The 17939-nt window shown below is 46.1% G+C and overlaps 1 protein-coding gene across 1 annotated transcript in view; it reads left to right on the top strand.

Annotated features, from left to right (window-relative positions):
- The first annotated feature begins 6525 nt into the window (after nt 1-6525).
- Nucleotides 6526-17939, top strand: part of LOC138662886 (oocyte zinc finger protein XlCOF6-like) — a 59039-nt gene continuing 47625 nt past the window's right edge. Inside the window, exons 1-5 of the mRNA XM_069748880.1 lie at nt 6526-6665; nt 6795-6974; nt 7057-7180; nt 7264-7361; nt 7560-7650. Coding sequence (XP_069604981.1) covers nt 6588-6665; nt 6795-6974; nt 7057-7180; nt 7264-7361; nt 7560-7650 — 571 coding nt within the window. The 5' untranslated portion in view covers nt 6526-6587. The remainder of the gene's footprint in view (nt 6666-6794; nt 6975-7056; nt 7181-7263; nt 7362-7559; nt 7651-17939) is intronic.

The following is a 17939-nucleotide window of genomic DNA, read 5'->3' as shown; positions in this document are numbered from 1 at the left end:
TAATAAAGCGTTGTTTTTTGGCTCGTTTTTTTTTTTTTTTTCTTACGGTGTTCACTGAAGGGGTTAACTAGTGGGCCAGTTTTATAGGTCGGGTCGTTACGGACGCGGCGATACTAAATATGTGTACTTTTATTGTTTTTTTGTTTTTTTTTTATGTAAAGAAATGTATTTATGGGAATAATATTTTTTTTTTTCTGCTTTATTTAGGAATTTTTTTTTTATTTTTTTTTTTACAAGTGTGGAAATTTTTTTTTTTACTTTTTCACTTTGTCCCAGGGGGGGACATCACAGATCACCGATCTGACAGTGTGCACAGCACTCTATCAGATCGGTGATCTGACATACAGCCGGGCAGGATTAGAGCTGCAGCTGCAGCCTGATCCTGACCCGGAAGTGCTCCCTGCAGGACCCGGATGCAGCCCGGCGGCCATTTTGGATCCGGGGACTGCAGGGAGAAGACGCTCGGTACACGGTGAGCACATCACCGTGTACCGATCGTCTCAGGGAAGCCCGCAGGGAGCCCCCTCCCTGCGCGATGCTTCCCTGCACCGCCGGCACATCGCGATCATCTTTGATCGCGGTGTGCCGGGGGTTAATGTGCCGGGAGCGGTCCGTGACCGCTCCTGGCACATAGTGCCGGATGTCAGCTGCGATAGGCAGCTGACACCCGGCCGCGATCGGCCGCGCTCCCCCCGTGAGCGCGGCCGATCGCATATGACGTACTATCCCGTCCATGGGAATTAAGTCCCAGGTCACCTGGACGGGATAGTACGTCATATGGGATTAAGGGGTTAACTGTATTTTATTCTTCTCTTTTCCTCCAGCACACAGCATAACAGCAGCATAAGATTTTATCCTCAGGCCAGAACTGAAACTGAAACTACTCTCAACTCCCGCCCTCGCTTTCTTAAAGAGCCAGATCTAATTCTTATACATTACATAGTAACATAGTAACATAGTTAGTAAGGCTGAAAAAAGACATTTGTCCATCCAGTTCAGCCTATATTCCGTCATAATAAATCCCCAGATCTACGTCCTTTTACAGAACCTAATAATTGTATGATACAATATTGTTCTGCTCCAGGAAGACATCCAGGCCTCTCTTGAACCCCTCGACTGAGTTCGCCATCACCACCTCCTCAGGCAAGCAATTCCAGATTCTCACTGCCCTAACAGTAAAGAATCCTCTTCTATGTTGGTGGAAAAACCTTCTCTCCTCCAGACGCAAAGAATGCCCCCTTGTGCCCGTCACCTTCCTTGGTATAAACAGATCCTCAGCGAGATATTTGTATTGTCCCCTTATATACTTATACATGGTTATTAGATCGCCCCTCAGTCGTCTTTTTTCTAGACTAAATAATCCTAATTTCGCTAATCTATCTGGGTATTGTAGTTCTCCCATCCCCTTTATTAATTTTGTTGCCCTCCTTTGTACTCTCTCTAGTTCCATTATATCCTTCCTGAGCACCGGTGCCCAAAACTGGACACAGTACTCCATGTGCGGTCTAACTAGGGATTTGTACAGAGGCAGTATAATGCTCTCATCATGTGTATCCAGACCTCTTTTAATGCACCCCATGATCCTGTTTGCCTTGGCAGCTGCTGCCTGGCACTGGCTGCTCCAGGTAAGTTTATCATTAACTAGGATCCCCAAGTCCTTCTCCCTGTCAGATTTACCCAGTGGTTTCCCGTTCAGTGTGTAATGGTGATATTGATTCCTTCTTCCCATGTGTATAACCTTACATTTATCATTGTTAAACCTCATCTGCCACCTTTCAGCCCAAGTTTCCAACTTATCCAGATCCATCTGTAGCAGAATACTATCTTCTCTTGTATTAACTGCTTTACATAGTTTTGTATCATCTGCAAATATCGATATTTTACTGTGTAAACCTTCTACCAGATCATTAATGAATATGTTGAAGAGAACAGGTCCCAATACTGACCCCTGCGGTACCCCACTGGTCACAGCGACCCAGTTAGAGACTATACCATTTATAACCACCCTCTGCTTTCTATCACTAAGCCAGTTACTAACCCATTTACACACATTTTCCCCCAGACCAAGCATTCTCATTTTGTGTACCAACCTCTTGTGCGGCACGGTATCAAACGCTTTGGAAAAATCGAGATATACCACGTCCAATGACTCACCGTGGTCCAGCCTATAGCTTACCTCTTCATAAAAATTGATTAGATTGGTTTGACAGGAGCGATTTCTCATAAACCCATGCTGATATGGAGTTAAACAGTTATTCTCATTGAGATAATCCAGAATAACATCCCTCAGAAACCCTTCAAATATTTTACCAACAATAGAGGTTAGACTTACTGGCCTATAATTTCCAGGTTCACTTTTAGAGCCCTTTTTGAATATTGGCACCACATTTGCTATGCGCCAGTCCTGCGGAACAGACCCTGTCGCTATAGAGTCCCTAAAAATAAGAAATAATGGTTTATCTATTACATTACTTAGTTCCCTTAGTACTCGTGGGTGTATGCCATCCGGACCCGGAGATTTATCTATTTTAATCTTATTTAGCCGGTTTCGCACCTCTTCTTGGGTTAGATTGGTGACCCTTAATATAGGGTTTTCATTGTTTCTTGGGATTTCACCTAGCATTTCATTTTCCACCGTGAATACCGTGGAGAAGAAGATGTTTAATATGTTAGCTTTTTCCTCGTCATCTACAACCATTCTTTCCTCACTATTTTTTAAGGGGCCTACATTTTCAGTTTTTATTCTTTTACTATTGATATAGTTGAAGAACAGTTTGGGATTAGTTTAACTCTCCTTAGCAATGTGCTTCTCTGTTTCCTTTTTGGCAGCTTTAATTAGTTTTTTAGATAAAGTATTTTTCTCCCTATAGTTTTTTAGAGCTTCAATGGTGCCATCCTGCTTTAGTAGTGCAAATGCTTTCTTTTTACTGTTAATTGCCTGTCTTACTTCTTTGTTTAGCCACATTGGGTTTTTCCTATTTCTAGTCCTTTTATTCCCACAAGGTATAAACCGCTTACACTGCCTATTTAGGATGTTCTTAAACATTTCCCATTTATTATCTGTATTATCATTTCTGAGGATATTGTCCCAGTCTACCAGATTAAGGGCATCTCTAAGCTGTTCAAACTTTGCCTTCCTAAAGTTCAATGTTTTTGTGACTCCTTGACAAGTCCCCCTAGTGAAAGACAGGTGAAACTGCACAATATTGTGGTCGCTATTTCCTAAATGCCCAACCACCTGCAGATTTGTTATTCTGTCAGGTCTATTAGATAGTATTAGGTCTAAAAGTGCTGCTCCTCTGGTTGGATTCTGCACCAATTGTGAGTGCCTACCTCAATAAACATGAGTGTGTTCTGAACAAGGAGAGTCATGCCTGCTCGGACGTTGTCTGGATTAACAAGGTCCGCGTCAGCTGTCGAGGAACCAGGACAATCTGATGATAAATGGGCTACTGGACCAAACCATACATGGACAAGGCAAGAGGGAATGGGAGCCAGTGAAGAGATTTGCAGAGGGGAGAAGCAGAGGAATAGCGAGGACAGAGATGAATTAGTGCAGGGAGGCCACAGAAAAGGATGTTGCAGTAGTCGAAGCGGGAGATCATCACAAATCCTGCATCCCATAGCCCAGTACCCATATGCTACGTGACGTCACCGCTCTGCTTTCCGGCTGACCGACGCTCACAGCCAGTACAGGAGGAGTGCAGAGCACAGCGCTGGAGGACAGACAGCGTTAGGTAAGTTTGTACTGTTTGTTTTTTTTACTTTTAGGATGGTAACCAGGGTAAACATCGGGTTACTAAGCGCGGCCCTGCGCTTAGTTACCCGATGTTTACCCTGGTTACCAGTGAAGACATCGCTGGATCGGTGTCACACACGCCGATCCAGCGATGTCCACGGGAGATCCAGCGACGAAATAAAGTTCTGGACTTTCTTCAGCGACCAACGATCTCCCAGCAGGGGCCTGATCGTTGGTCGCTGTCACACATAACGATTTTATTAACGATATCGTTGCTACGTCACAAAAAGCAACGATATCGTTAACAATATCGTTATGTGTGAAGGTACCTTTACAGTAAACTAACAATCACAGACTGATACAGAGGGGAGAGGACTCTGCCCTTGCGGACTTACATTCTACAGGATCGTGGGGAAGGAGACAGTAGGTGGAGGGTTGCAGCCGCACCGGTGTTGGTGAGGCGGTAGCTCCAGTAGTGGTGCGGGGTCAGTGCAGGCTGTAAGCTTTCCTGAAGAGGTGGGTTTTCAGGTTCCGTCTGAAGGATCCGAATGTGGTTGATAGTAAGACGTGTTGGGGCACAGAATTCCAGAGGATGGGGGATATTCAGGAGAAATCTTGGAGGCGGTTGGGTGAGGAACGAATAAGTGTGGAGGAGAGTAGAAGGTTTTGGGAGGATCGGAGATTATGTGAGGGAAGATATCGGGAGATTAGTTCAGAGACGTATGGAGAAGACAGTTTATAGATGGCCTTGTAGTTCAGTATTAGTAATTTGAACTGGATACGCTGAGGGAATGGGAGCCAGTGAAGAGATTTACAGAGGGGAGAAGCGGAGGAGTAGCGAGGAGAAAGATGAATTAGTCGGGCAGCAGAGTTAAGGATGGACTAGAGGTGCAAGGGTGTTAACAGGGAGGCCACAGGAAAGGATGTTGCAGTAGTCGAAGCTGGAGATAATCACACATCCTGCATCCCATAGTCCAGTGCCCATATACCCATCATATATATCCTCCATCCCATAGTCCAGTGTCCATATAGAAATCACACATCTTCCATCCCATAGTCCAGTGCCCATATACCTATCATACATATCCTCCATCCCATAGTCCCATGCCCATATACCCATCATATATATCCTCCATCCCATAGTCCAGCGCCCATATATCCATCATACACATCATCCCATCGTCCAGTGCCCATATACCCATCACACATCCTCCATCCCATAGTCCCGTGCCCATATACCCATCACACATCCATCCCATAGTCCAGTGCCCATATACCCATCACACATCCTCCATCCCATAGTCCCGTGCCCATATACCCATCACACATCCTCCATCCCATAGTCCCGAGCTGGGTGGCGCTGAGCAGGGAGTTCCTGGAGATGTGCTGTTATGTAACCTGGCAGTGCGGCTCTGTGTGCGGCCGCTGATGATGCGATTTTCTATGCCGGTAACAATAGAGCGCGGCAGTAATAGAGGAGGGGGATTCATTTCTGTCATTTGCTCTCTGCTGCTTTCTGGGGGGCAGACAATGGCTGGAGCTTATGTTCCCAGGGATGATAGATTTCTCCCACCCGGTCAGTGTCTGCTGAGGTGTTGTGGAGTGGGAAAACTGTTGCTCATAGCAACCAATCACAGCTCAGCTTCTTCTAAACAGCTCTGGTGAAATGAAAGATGCTTAGTGATTGGTTGATATGTGGAGTGGGCATGGCTTGACACAAACATACATACACTCAGCTTTATATACAGTATATAGATTTTTTTTTCTTTACGTCGGAGGGCCCAATTCCAGCTGTTGCTGTCGGACCTGTGATTTCTATCTCCTCCACTGTGTACAGGATAATAGAGTATAATAAAGTAGTTATGGACGAGACTTAGCTAACATTGTGCAGTGACTCTGCTTTCCATATAGTGATGGATATTTCTTGTTGTTGAAACTATGATGTTTTTCACTTTAACCCTTTGTTAAACACCTCTGATCAGTGCGATCATACAGCATACAAGCCTCTGATGGCTCCAGTGATGCCCTGTACTACTGTAGTGCCGTGTATCATCACTGCTGTCAGTGTAATACTAACGGCCCCATACACATGAGATAAGAGTTGACTGAACGGTCATTTGGCAGACGGCCATCTCTCCCGACTCCCCCATACACACAAATATTCCAGCTTTCCTGGGCTCTGTATGAGAGAGTCGCCTCCAGACTCCTCTAGCGGAGGATTATCTACAGGAAGAACAAACGGATTATCCTCTGAAATTAAGGATGTCAGATCCTTCTCTGCCCTGACATCATCTGTCGGGAGGCCCCCAAATACATTATATAGTCGCCCAAACCCCCGAAATCAGTGATTTCATGGAACTTTAGTCTAATGTGTATGGGGGCGGTAAAAGGAACTTATTGGACGCTGCCTCTGGCCCGGCCTAATAGACCTTCATACATTGCAGCCCAGACCCCATTATTAGGCATGTAAGTATCGTAATAACTAGGCCGCCCCATACTATCGAGTACTTGGGGGCGGGGGGCATTCAGCCAAACTCTGTCTGACCTGAGATCTAATGTGATAGAAGATTACAGTGCGGGGAAGACGGGAAACCTTCATATAGAGGCCGGTGGTGATGGAGTCAGTGACCGACTCTGGCCAAATATGTTTCTAGAGCCGTAGTAGAAGATGAAGATGTCGTCCTCACCATCTCCTCATATGTTTCCCTTATTATCTCCAGTAATTGTATTATTACAGGATTCTTATGATGTTACATCGGCTCATCTTCTCATTCAGGTCTCTACAATATCGGATCCTCCCAGTGAAGATCTTCTACAAAAGAACATTTTCCTGATTTACCCATCAAAGATGGATATGGACAGAGACAAGATGGCGGAGAGGATATTACCCCTCACCCTAGAGATCCTCTTCCGGCTTACTGGAGAGGTGAGAGATTCTGATGACATCACATTACATAATTCTTATCTATGGGAATAACAGATGGACAGAACTGGAGAGGTGAGGACTCTGGAGATGTCTGTAGTGAGATTTATTAATGTGTCTTTCCATTACCAGGATTACACGGTGGTGAAGAAGACCTCTAGTGATCGCTGTCAGGACCCTGTGTCTGAGGGATGGGGAAGACCCCTGAGCCCAATCACGGGGCCTCCACCTCACCCCCTGATCCATGAGGACATCAATGACCAGAAGATCCTAGAACTCACCTACAAGATGATTGAGCTGCTGACTGGAGAGGTGACACTGCTGAGAATACTGGGACATTATACAGTAACGCTATGAAGGGATCGGGGGATGACGGTATCATTGTATGTGTCAGGTTCCTATAAGGTGTCCGGATGTCGCTGTCTATTTCTCCATGGAGGAGTGGGAGTATTTAGAAGGACACAGAGATCTGTACAAGAATGTCATAATGGAGGTTCCCCAGCCCCTCACATCACCAGGTAATAGACAGGACTAAATACACACGGCCTATAATTATCTGTATGTAAAGAATGAATTCACTCCCTGTATGTGTTTCCTCCAGATCCATCCAGTAAGAGGACAACACCAGAGAGATGTCCCCGTCCTCTTCTTCCACAGGACTGTAACCAAGAAGATCCCAGTGCTCCTCAGGATCATCAGGTAGATGGAGAGAAGGTGTCAGGAGATCTCCCCTATGATGTGTAGACGCCGGTGAAGGTCTTGTGCTCAGTCTTGTTTTATCCACCAGTATTATATGTTTTATACTTGTGTAATGAGAACGGTGGAGATGGCAGGATTAGAGCTGATCATAGATGGTACTTCTCCATCTGTCGGTGACTTTTACAATATTTGTTTCAGGGTGAAGATCTGACCCATATTAATACTACAGAGACATATGTGAGGGGTGATGAGTTTTGTAAAGAGGAGATTCCTACATATGGCTACCCAGGTGAGTAGTGACCACTGTAAGACTCATGCTGGTGTGGTAGATGGAGGCAGGTATATCTCGCCCAGGTGTTTGTCCTATGTGAATTAGGCCACTCAGTATATTCAGGGTGCTAATGGGTTAATGATTGCAGGAATAAAAGATGACCAGCTGGGTGTTTCCAGTGTCTGCCTGGGGCACACAGATTGCCTGCCTGTGTGAGACAAACGTGAGTGAAGAGCTCTGCTCAAGATCTGTGTGATGTTAGCTGGGTGGGAGAAGCCCCCCCAGTTGTTGAGATAGCAACGTATTTGTTTAGTTAGTGCCGGACAGGCTAGGATTTATTTTTATGTTTTGTTTTTTGTGTTGCTTTCACGTTAATAAATCTGACCTGAGGTCAGCCTGCTCAGAAACCTGCTGTACGCCTCAGATTCAATGCACAAACCACGTGTCCTTTGACCCCAGCAAAGGCGATCCCAGAGTGTTTTGTCACATTGTGGTGGAGAACGCGGGCATACCGTGGCACAGGCGACAGCATGGAAGACGTGGTGATAGCCTTAGTACAGTCCACTGCCGTACAGCAGCAGGCCACTGCCGCACAGCACGAAGCTAATCGCTTGATGGCCGCACAGCTGAAGGAGTTACTGGACATGACGGTTGCAGACCGCCAACTTCTCCAACAGGTGGCGCAGCGCCTGGTGAGCATGCCTGACGCTGACCCGGAAGCAGAGTCCAGAAGGATCCATGTGAGTCGATACTGGCAAAAGCTGACTGCAGAAGATGACGTCGAGGCATACCTGACAACGTTTGAGCGGACGGCGTTGAGAGAGAAGTGGCCGAAGGCACGATGGGCCGACTTGATTGCCCCGTTTCTCTCCGGCGAGGCCCAAAAAGCTTACCATGATTTGGACCCGGAGGTTGCTCAGGACTTTGAGAAACTGAAAGCTGAGATCCTGGCCCGGCTGGGTGTGACGACGGCTGTCCGGGCACAGAGGGTACATCAGTGGACATACCAGCAAGATAAACCGGCGCGGTCTCAGATGTTCGACCTGATCTACTTAACAAAGAAATGGCTGCAACCCGAGGTACTGACAATACCCGAAATAATCCAGCGAGTTGTCCTGGACAAGTACCTGAGAGTACTACCCCCAGCGCTGAAAAGGTGGGTAAGCCAAGGAAATCCCATGAGAGCGGATCAACTTGTGGAGTTGGTCGAGCGTTATTCCGTGGCAGAAGGACTTCCCGACGACACCGCCAACCCCCGGTCTGTGCCTCCTCCTCATGGAACCGGTAAGACTGTTCCAGGGACCGCGGGTGAAGGAAAATCGCTTAAAACTGTGGGGGAGGAGTCCGGGACTGCTCGCACTCCGAGACCAAGAGTATTGGACGGTGGTCTCAGTAGGGGACCTGTTAGGTGTTTCCGCTGCCATGAGAAGGGTCATGTTTCTGCGAACTGTCCTGTTACCGCTGAACCCATGCAGTGCGACGTTATAGACTCTAGAAAACGCATGTCTTTGGTTACACAGCTAGTGAGTGTGAATGCGGGTCAAAATGATACAGTGAAACACCTGTGTGAATTATCTGTTGATGGGAAAAATGTTGTGGCATTACTAGACTCTGGAAGTGTGGTGACTCTGGTGAAAGCTAGTCTGGTGGCACTTCCGTCTGGTCCGTCTGACAAGTTTTCTGTGACGTGTGTGCATGGTGACACCCGCTCGTACTTAACAGCGGTCATATGGATTTCTACTCCCTATGGGTCAGTGCAGCACAAAGTGGGACTCGTTCCCGCATTATTACAGGATGTAATCCTGGGAAGGGATTTTCCCTATTTCTGGCAGTTGTGGGAGAATCAGTTGCTCCTTCATGGTAGCTGTACCCGTGAATCTTCTCCCATGCCATCTGGAGGTCCCGAGTCCCTAGAGGAGACCCCACAGGAAGATGTTGCTAGGGAGGTTAGTGAATCTAACCTTCAGTACCCCTTCTCCGTCATGGCGGGGGAAACAGAGGAAACTGAGGAACCTCAGCGAGAGGCGGAGGCAGACAGCCATCCGGCACCCTGCCTGCCAGATTTGGGAGTCCAGGTGGATGACTTCCACAGCGAGCAAATGAAAGATCCTACCCTGACTCCGGCTAGGAAAAATGTAAAAATGATAGATGGGGTACCCGTAGAACCTGACACTAGGCTAGCGTACCCGTATATGGTTCTTGAAAATGATTTGCTCTACCAGGTAGAAAAAAAAGGGGAAGACACAGTGCAACGGTTAGTGGTACCCAAACCTTATCGGCGGAAGGTACTGGATTTGGCCCACGGACATATAATGGGGGGACATCTGGGGGTACAGAAAACCACAGAAAGGATATTGCATTGTTTTGTGTGGCCTGGAATACATTGTGATGTGCGTAACTATTGTGAGTCCTGTCCAGAGTGCCAAATCGCGGCCCCTAAATCTCAGTTCCGTAGCCCTTTGGTACCCCTTCCTATCATCGGGGTCCCTTTTGAGAGAATTGGGATGGATTTGGTTGGGCCCCTTCCCCGATCCGCACGTGGGCACCAACATATCCTCGTCATCGTGGACTATGCCACTCATTACCCGGAAGCCGTCCCTTTGCGTAACAGCTACCAAAACGATCGCCAAGGAATTGGTACAAGTGTTTAGTCGGGTGGGAATTCCAAAACAGATACTCACCGACCAGGGGACTCCCTTTATGTCGAGGGTAATGAAGGAGCTCTGCAGGCTCTTACAAATAGACCCGTTGCGTACGTCTGTCTATCACCCTCAAACAGATGGCCTGGTTGAGCGCTTCAACAAAACCTTAAAACAGATGCTCCGGAAGGCGATAGACAAAGATGGGAAGAACTGGGATTACTTGTTACCCTATTTGCTGTTTGCCATTAGGGAAGTTCCCCAGTCTTCCACAGGGTTTTCGCCTTTCGAACTGTTGTACGCCCGTCGTCCCCGGGGACTGCTGGACGTCGCAAAAGAAACCTGGGAAGGTCAAGTCACTCCCTTTAAAACGGTGATCGACCATGTAACACAAATGCAGGATCGTATTGCCGCTGTCATGCCCATTGTTAGGGACCATATGTTACAGGCCCAGGGAGCCCAGAGGCAAAGTTATGATAGAGGCGCTAAGGTCCGTACATTTGCACCCGGCGATAGGGTGTTGGTCCTAATCCCTACGGTGGATAGTAAATTCCTGGCGAAATGGCAGGGCCCATTTGAGGTCCGAGAAAGAGTTGGTGAAGTGAACTATAAAGTGTACCAGCCGGGTAAGAGAAAACCGGAACAGATTTATCATGTGAATCTGATAAAATCCTGGAAAGACCGCTCTGCCCTAACGGCGGATCTGCCCCGTCCGGTTTGTTCACCTACTGTACCAGAGGTGCAGGTTGCTGAGACTCTCTCAGAACGACAAAAATCTGAGGTTAAGCAATTTTTGTTACAGAACCGACAGTTTTTCTCCGAAAAACCTGGCCGGACTAAGTTGGTGAAACATGAGATTGTCACAGAGCCTGGCGTCACTGTTCATGTGAAGCCCTACCGGATTCCGGAAGCCCGCCGTGAAGCCGTCTCCCGGGAAGTGATGGCAATGTTGGACTTAGGAGTCATTGAGGAGTCACACAGCGCCTGGTCCAGTCCAATTGTGTTGATACCTAAACCGGATGGCTCCATCCGGTTTTGTAATGACTTTAGGAAACTGAATGCAGTTTCTAAATTTGATGCGTACCCTATGCCCCGGGTCGATGAGTTGATCGACCGGCTTGGTAAAGCCCGATACATTACGACCCTGGATTTAACAAAGGGGTACTGGCAGATTCCTCTGGCCGAGGCGGCCAGAGAGAAGACGGCATTTGCTACACCGGAAGGTCTGTTCCAGTATGTCTATATGCCGTTTGGACTTCACGGAGCTCCCGCAACGTTCCAGAGATTGATGGATCGAGTCTTGAGGCCTCACAGACAGTACGCTTCTGCCTACCTGGATGACATCGTAATTTACAGCATGGACTGGGAAACTCATCTCCAGAAGGTACAAGCGGTGATTTATGACCTGCGAGATGCAGGTTTAACGGCAAACCCCAAGAAATGCCACATCGGGCTTGAAGAAGCCCGATACTTGGGCTACGTGATTGGCCGAGGAGTGGTTAAACCCCAGATCGACAAAATACAGGCAATTCAGGGCTGGCCACAACCAGTGAACAAGAAACAAGTGCAGGCTTTCCTGGGGATTGCCGGCTATTATCGCCGGTTCATACCCAATTTTGCAGCCATGGCTACTCCCTTGACGGATCTTACCAAGGGGAAGGGTTCCGTCATGGTAAAATGGACCTCAGCTGCTGAAGAGGCCTTCCACAGCCTGAAACGGGCTTTGTGCTCTCAGCCCGTACTAGTGACTCCTGATTTCAGCAGCGAGTTTGTGGTACAAACTGATGCCTCTGATACTGGTGTCGGAGCTGTACTTTCCCAGGTGAGGGACGGAGGAAAGTGAGGGTGAGGGATGGGTTGAAATTCATGGAGGGAAAAATGGTAACAAAATTCTCATTGGGGTCTGTTACAAACCCCCAAATATAACAGAAAGCATGGAAAGTCTACTTCTAAAGCAGATAGATGAAGCTGCAACCCATAATGAGGTCCTGGTTATGGGGGACTTTAACTACCCGGATATTAACTGGGAAACAGAAACCTGTGAAACCCATAAAGGCAACAGGTTTCTGCTAATAACCAAGAAAAATTATCTTTCACAATTGGTGCAAAATCCAACCAGAGGAGCAGCACTTTTAGACCTAATACTATCTAATAGACCTGACAGAATAACAAATCTGCAGGTGGTTGGGCATTTAGGAAATAGCGACCACAATATTGTGCAGTTTCACCTGTCTTTCACTAGGGGGACTTGTCAGGGAGTCACAAAAACATTGAACTTTAGGAAGGCAAAGTTTGAACAGCTTAGAGATGCCCTTAATCTGGTAGACTGGGACAATATCCTCAGAAATGAGAATACAGATAATAAATGGGAAATGTTTAAGAACATCCTAAATAAGCAGTGTAAGCGGTTTATACCTTGTGGGAATAAAAGGACTAGAAATAGGAAAAACCCAATGTGGCTAAACAAAGAAGTAAGACAGGCAATTAACAGTAAAAAGAAAGCATTTGCACTACTAAAGCAGGATGGCACCATTGAAGCTCTAAAAAACTATAGGGAGAAAAATACTTTATCTAAAAAACTAATTAAAGCTGCCAAAAAGGAAACAGAGAAGCACATTGCTAAGGAGAGTAAAACTAATCCCAAACTGTTCTTCAACTATATCAATAGTAAAAGAATAAAAACTGAAAATGTAGGCCCCTTAAAAAATAGTGAGGAAAGAATGGTTGTAGATGACGAGGAAAAAGCTAACATATTAAACACCTTCTTCGCCACGGTATTCACGGTGGAAAATGAAATGCTAGGTGAAATCCCAAGAAACAATGAAAACCCTATATTAAGGGTCACCAATCTAACCCAAGAAGAGGTGCGAAACCGGCTAAATAAGATTAAAATAGATAAATCTCCGGGTCCGGATGGCATACACCCACGAGTACTAAGAGAACTAAGTAATGTAATAGATAAACCATTATTTCTTATTTTTAGTGACTCTATAGCGACAGGGTCTGTTCCGCAGGACTGGCGCATAGCAAATGTGGTGCCAATATTCAAAAAGGGCTCTAAAAGTGAACCTGGAAATTATAGGCCAGTAAGTCTAACCTCTATTGTTGGTAAAATATTTGAAGGGTTTCTGAGGGATGTTATTCTGGATTATCTCAATGAGAATAACTGTTTAACTCCATATCAGCATGGGTTTATGAGAAATCGCTCCTGTCAAACCAATCTAATCAGTTTTTATGAAGAGGTAAGCTATAGACTGGACCACGGTGAGTCATTGGACGTGGTATATCTCGATCTTTCCAAAGCGTTTGATACCGTGCCGCACAAGAGGTTGGTACACAAAATGAGAATGCTTGGTCTGGGGGAAAATGTGTGTAAATGGGTTAGTAACTGGCTTAGTGATAGAAAGCAGAGGGTGGTTATAAATGGTATAGTCTCTAACTGGGTCGCTGTGACCAGTGGGGTACCGCAGGGGTCAGTATTGGGACCTGTTCTCTTCAACATATTCATTAATGATCTGGTAGAAGGTTTACACAGTAAAATATCGATATTTGCAGATGATACAAAACTATGTAAAGCAGTTAATACAAGAGAAGATAGTATTCTGCTACAGATGGATCTGGATAAGTTGGAAACTTGGGCTGAAAGGTGGCAGATGAGGTTTAACAATGATAAATGTAAGGTTATGCACATGGGAAGAGGGAATCAATATCACCATTACACACTGAACGGGAAACCACTGGGTAAATCTGACAGGGAGAAGGACTTGGGGATCCTAGTTAATGATAAACTTACCTGGAGCAGCCAGTGCCAGGCAGCAGCTGCCAAGGCAAACAGGATCATGGGGTGCATTAAAAGAGGTCTGGATACACATGATGAGAGCATTATACTGCCTCTGTACAAATCCCTAGTTAGACCGCACATGGAGTACTGTGTCCAGTTTTGGGCACCGGTGCTCAGGAAGGATATAATGGAACTAGAGAGAGTACAAAGGAGGGCAACAAAATTAATAAAGGGGATGGGAGAACTACAATACCCAGATAGATTAGCGAAATTAGGATTATTTAGTCTAGAAAAAAGACGACTGAGGGGCGATCTAATAACCATGTATAAGTATATAAGGGGACAATACAAATATCTCGCTGAGGATCTGTTTATACCAAGGAAGGTGACGGGCACAAGGGGGCATTCTTTGCGTCTGGAGGAGAGAAGGTTTTTCCACCAACATAGAAGAGGATTCTTTACTGTTAGGGCAGTGAGAATCTGGAATTGCTTGCCTGAGGAGGTGGTGATGGCGAACTCAGTCGAGGGGTTCAAGAGAGGCCTGGATGTCTTCCTGGAGCAGAACAATATTGTATCATACAATTATTAGGTTCTGTAGAAGGACGTAGATCTGGGTATTTATTATGATGGAATATAGGCTGAACTGGATGGACAAATGTCTTTTTTCGGCCTTACTAACTATGTTACTATGTTACTATGTTACCCGGTCCTCTATCTCAGTCGGAAACTGAATGTACATGAGCAGAGGTATGCGGTGGTTGAAAAAGAGTGCCTAGCCATTAAATGGGCTCTCGACTCCCTCAAGTATTACCTGGCTGGTAGGAAGTTTAGGCTGGTCACAGATCATGCCCCTCTCAAGTGGATGCACCTCCACAAGGACCGTAATAGTCGGGTAACCCGGTGGTTCCTTGCCCTGCAGGCTTACTCTTTTACGGTGGAGCACCGACCTGGGGTGCAGATGGGGAACACCGATGCCCTATCCCGAGTGCACTGTTTCAAAAGTGTTCTTGCTCGACCGGAGTGGTCTGAGCAAGGGGGGGGATATGTAAGACTCATGCTGGTGTGGTAGATGGAGGCAGGTATATCTCGCCCAGGTGTTTGTCCTATGTGAATTAGGCCACTCAGTATATTCAGGGTGCTAATGGGTTAATGATTGCAGGAATAAAAGATGACCAGCTGGGTGTTTCCAGTGTCTGCCTGGGGCACACAGATTGCCTGCCTGTGTGAGACAAACGTGAGTGAAGAGCTCTGCTCAAGATCTGTGTGATGTTAGCTGGGTGGGAGAAGCCCCCCCAGTTGTTGAGATAGCAACGTATTTGTTTAGTTAGTGCCGGACAGGCTAGGATATATTTTTATGTTTTGTTTTTTTGTGTTGCTTTCACGTTAATAAATCTGACCTGAGGTCAGCCTGCTCAGAAACCTGCTGTACGCCTCAGATTCAATGCACAAACCACGTGTCCTTTGACCCCAGCAAAGGCGATCCCAGAGTGTTTTGTCACACCACTAAATGCAGAGAAGTCACAGATTCTTCTCAGTCAACGGCTGTGGCTGCTTTATCGGTGGTGTAGTCCGGCCGTATTACCATGATCACCATTTTGCCTCTAGACCACAACATTCTCCTCCACCCAAAACTGTTCTAATGACTTTGGTCATTGAAAGCCCTTTTCTATAGAACTTACAACTTGGTAGATCCACCTACCCCCTGGGTTTAGGAGACGCTGTTACCTGCCCAGATCTGTGAACTATAAAGCCAAATGACAGCGTACGTAGAATGTGCTGACAAGATAGAAAATCACTTGAAGAAAAATATTATGATGGGCCTGTAAGAGAAAGCGGAGGGTAATAATAATTATATAAAGTCCTTTAGATGGTGGCGCAAGATGTCAAAGCTATTATAAATTCCTGCAGTGATACCAACAGACCTCCACAAAAAGTCTGTAAACAAATGAATATGCAGTAATGTACACCTAGGGGTATACAGGTACGCGCTGGAAAAATAGCAAAAATAGGTGGGTGAGGAGTAAGAGTGTCCTTAAAATAAATGGCCACTTTATATAGGCTGAACTGGATGGACAAATGTCTTTTTTCGGCCTTACTAACTATGTTACTATGTTATATAATGTCCCAATATGTTGTAATTTGATGTTCGGATCAACATAGGTATACCCACGGTATGCCCACTTCACATAGCCAAGGAATTAATGAAAGGTGCACAAAAGGTACATAAAAGTTCTGCCTAACTCCGTCGGTGATTAAAAGACTTTAACGTTCCTCCTGGTGTTCCGGATGTATTCAGGCAAAACGAAGTATTGTAACCAGGTGGCTGCCCCGGCCGGCAGCAAGCCACCAACAACTAACCTCCGAGTGGAGAAATTTAGATTCACCGCACTCTCTTAGGATAATGATGAAAAAGGTTGTGCCAATTTATTAAAGTATACTGGGAGCGTAACAGAATATTACAGTATATGCGATTAACAACGTTTCGGCTCCACCAGAGGAATCCCACCAGGGGAAATTAGGAGAATCCCAGTGGTGAGCTTGGATACTGCACTCAGTACTCTAAATGAGGCTCCCTTCTGATATTGTGGACCTGTATTATCGGCGTTAAGAGCGGCACTCCCGCGCTGTGCTCAGGTCCTGACACACGCTGCTACTGAGCACAGCGCGGGAGCGCCGCTCTTAACGCCGATAATACAGGTCCACAATATCAGAAGGGAGCCTCATTTAGAGTACTGAGTGCAGTATCCAAGCTCACCACTGGGATTCTCCTAATTTCCCCCATCTGTACACTATCTTGTGCCTGAAATAAGCGAATACGTGACAAAGGCTCTGGTGGAGCCGAAACGTTGTTAATCGCATATACTGTAATATTCTGTTACGCTCCCAGTATACTTTAATAAATTGGCACAACCTTTTTCATCATTATCCTAAGAGAGTGCGGTGAATCTAAATTTCATTATATAGGGGCCTTTGGTCCATTACACCGGCACCTCGCTTCATCCAGGCTGAGTGCACGCCAAAACCCTCCTTCTAACCTCCGAGTGGAGACGGGATCCTGCCGAGCCGACGCCGCATGTGCTGTCAGCGGTGAGTACGGACGGTGCGCAGGACCTGCGTGATGTAATTGGTCACGTGCCCATAACCCCAGGGGGAGTCAATACGAAGTGCAGCTAGGACCAAACAACCAACGCGTTTTGGAGACGCCTGTCTCCTTCCTCAGGGTTGATTCCTGCCTCGTACTCATCGTCCTTATATAGCTGCTCATAAGATAAGCCGGCTATTCAAAGCCAAAAAGTTCCGTACCCATGTTCAATCCTCTTGGTGCAACAGTATCCAGGAGGAAGATCCATTTTGTCTCGGCTCGTGACATTGCCTTAATATAATCGCCACCTCTCCAATGGTGGTGTACCGCCGATATACCGGATATTTTCATCTCACGTACTGTCCCACCATGATGTTCTATAAAATGCTGCGAAAGTGGGTGACCCATAAATTTATTTTTAATATTGCGGATATGTTCGCTGATCCTTATTTTTAAGGGTCGTTTTGTCCTTCCCACATATAATTTGCCGCATGGACATTCTATGGTATAAATCACCCCTGTTGTGGAGCATGTGATACAGTCCCTAATTTGAATTCTCCTATCTCCTTTTTTAATATACGTGCATTTCTGTACTGTAGTCTGCTTGCATACATTGCATTTGTGGCATGGAAAAAAACCTCTTGGCTTGGTATGTAAAAGGGAAGACTGTATCAGAGAGGATTTTTTTCTGGACCGTAGGGGCAATCATATTTCCCAGATTTTGGCATTTTTTTATAAACGAAACGTGGCTGGTGGCTAATGTTATCTCCCAATACTTTGTCATTTTTTAATATATGCCAATGTC

The sequence above is a fragment of the Ranitomeya imitator genome, chromosome 2 (genome assembly GCF_032444005.1).
Source record: "Ranitomeya imitator isolate aRanImi1 chromosome 2, aRanImi1.pri, whole genome shotgun sequence".
NCBI lineage: Eukaryota > Metazoa > Chordata > Amphibia > Anura > Dendrobatidae > Ranitomeya > Ranitomeya imitator.
This window is presented reverse-complemented; position numbering and strand designations above follow the sequence as displayed.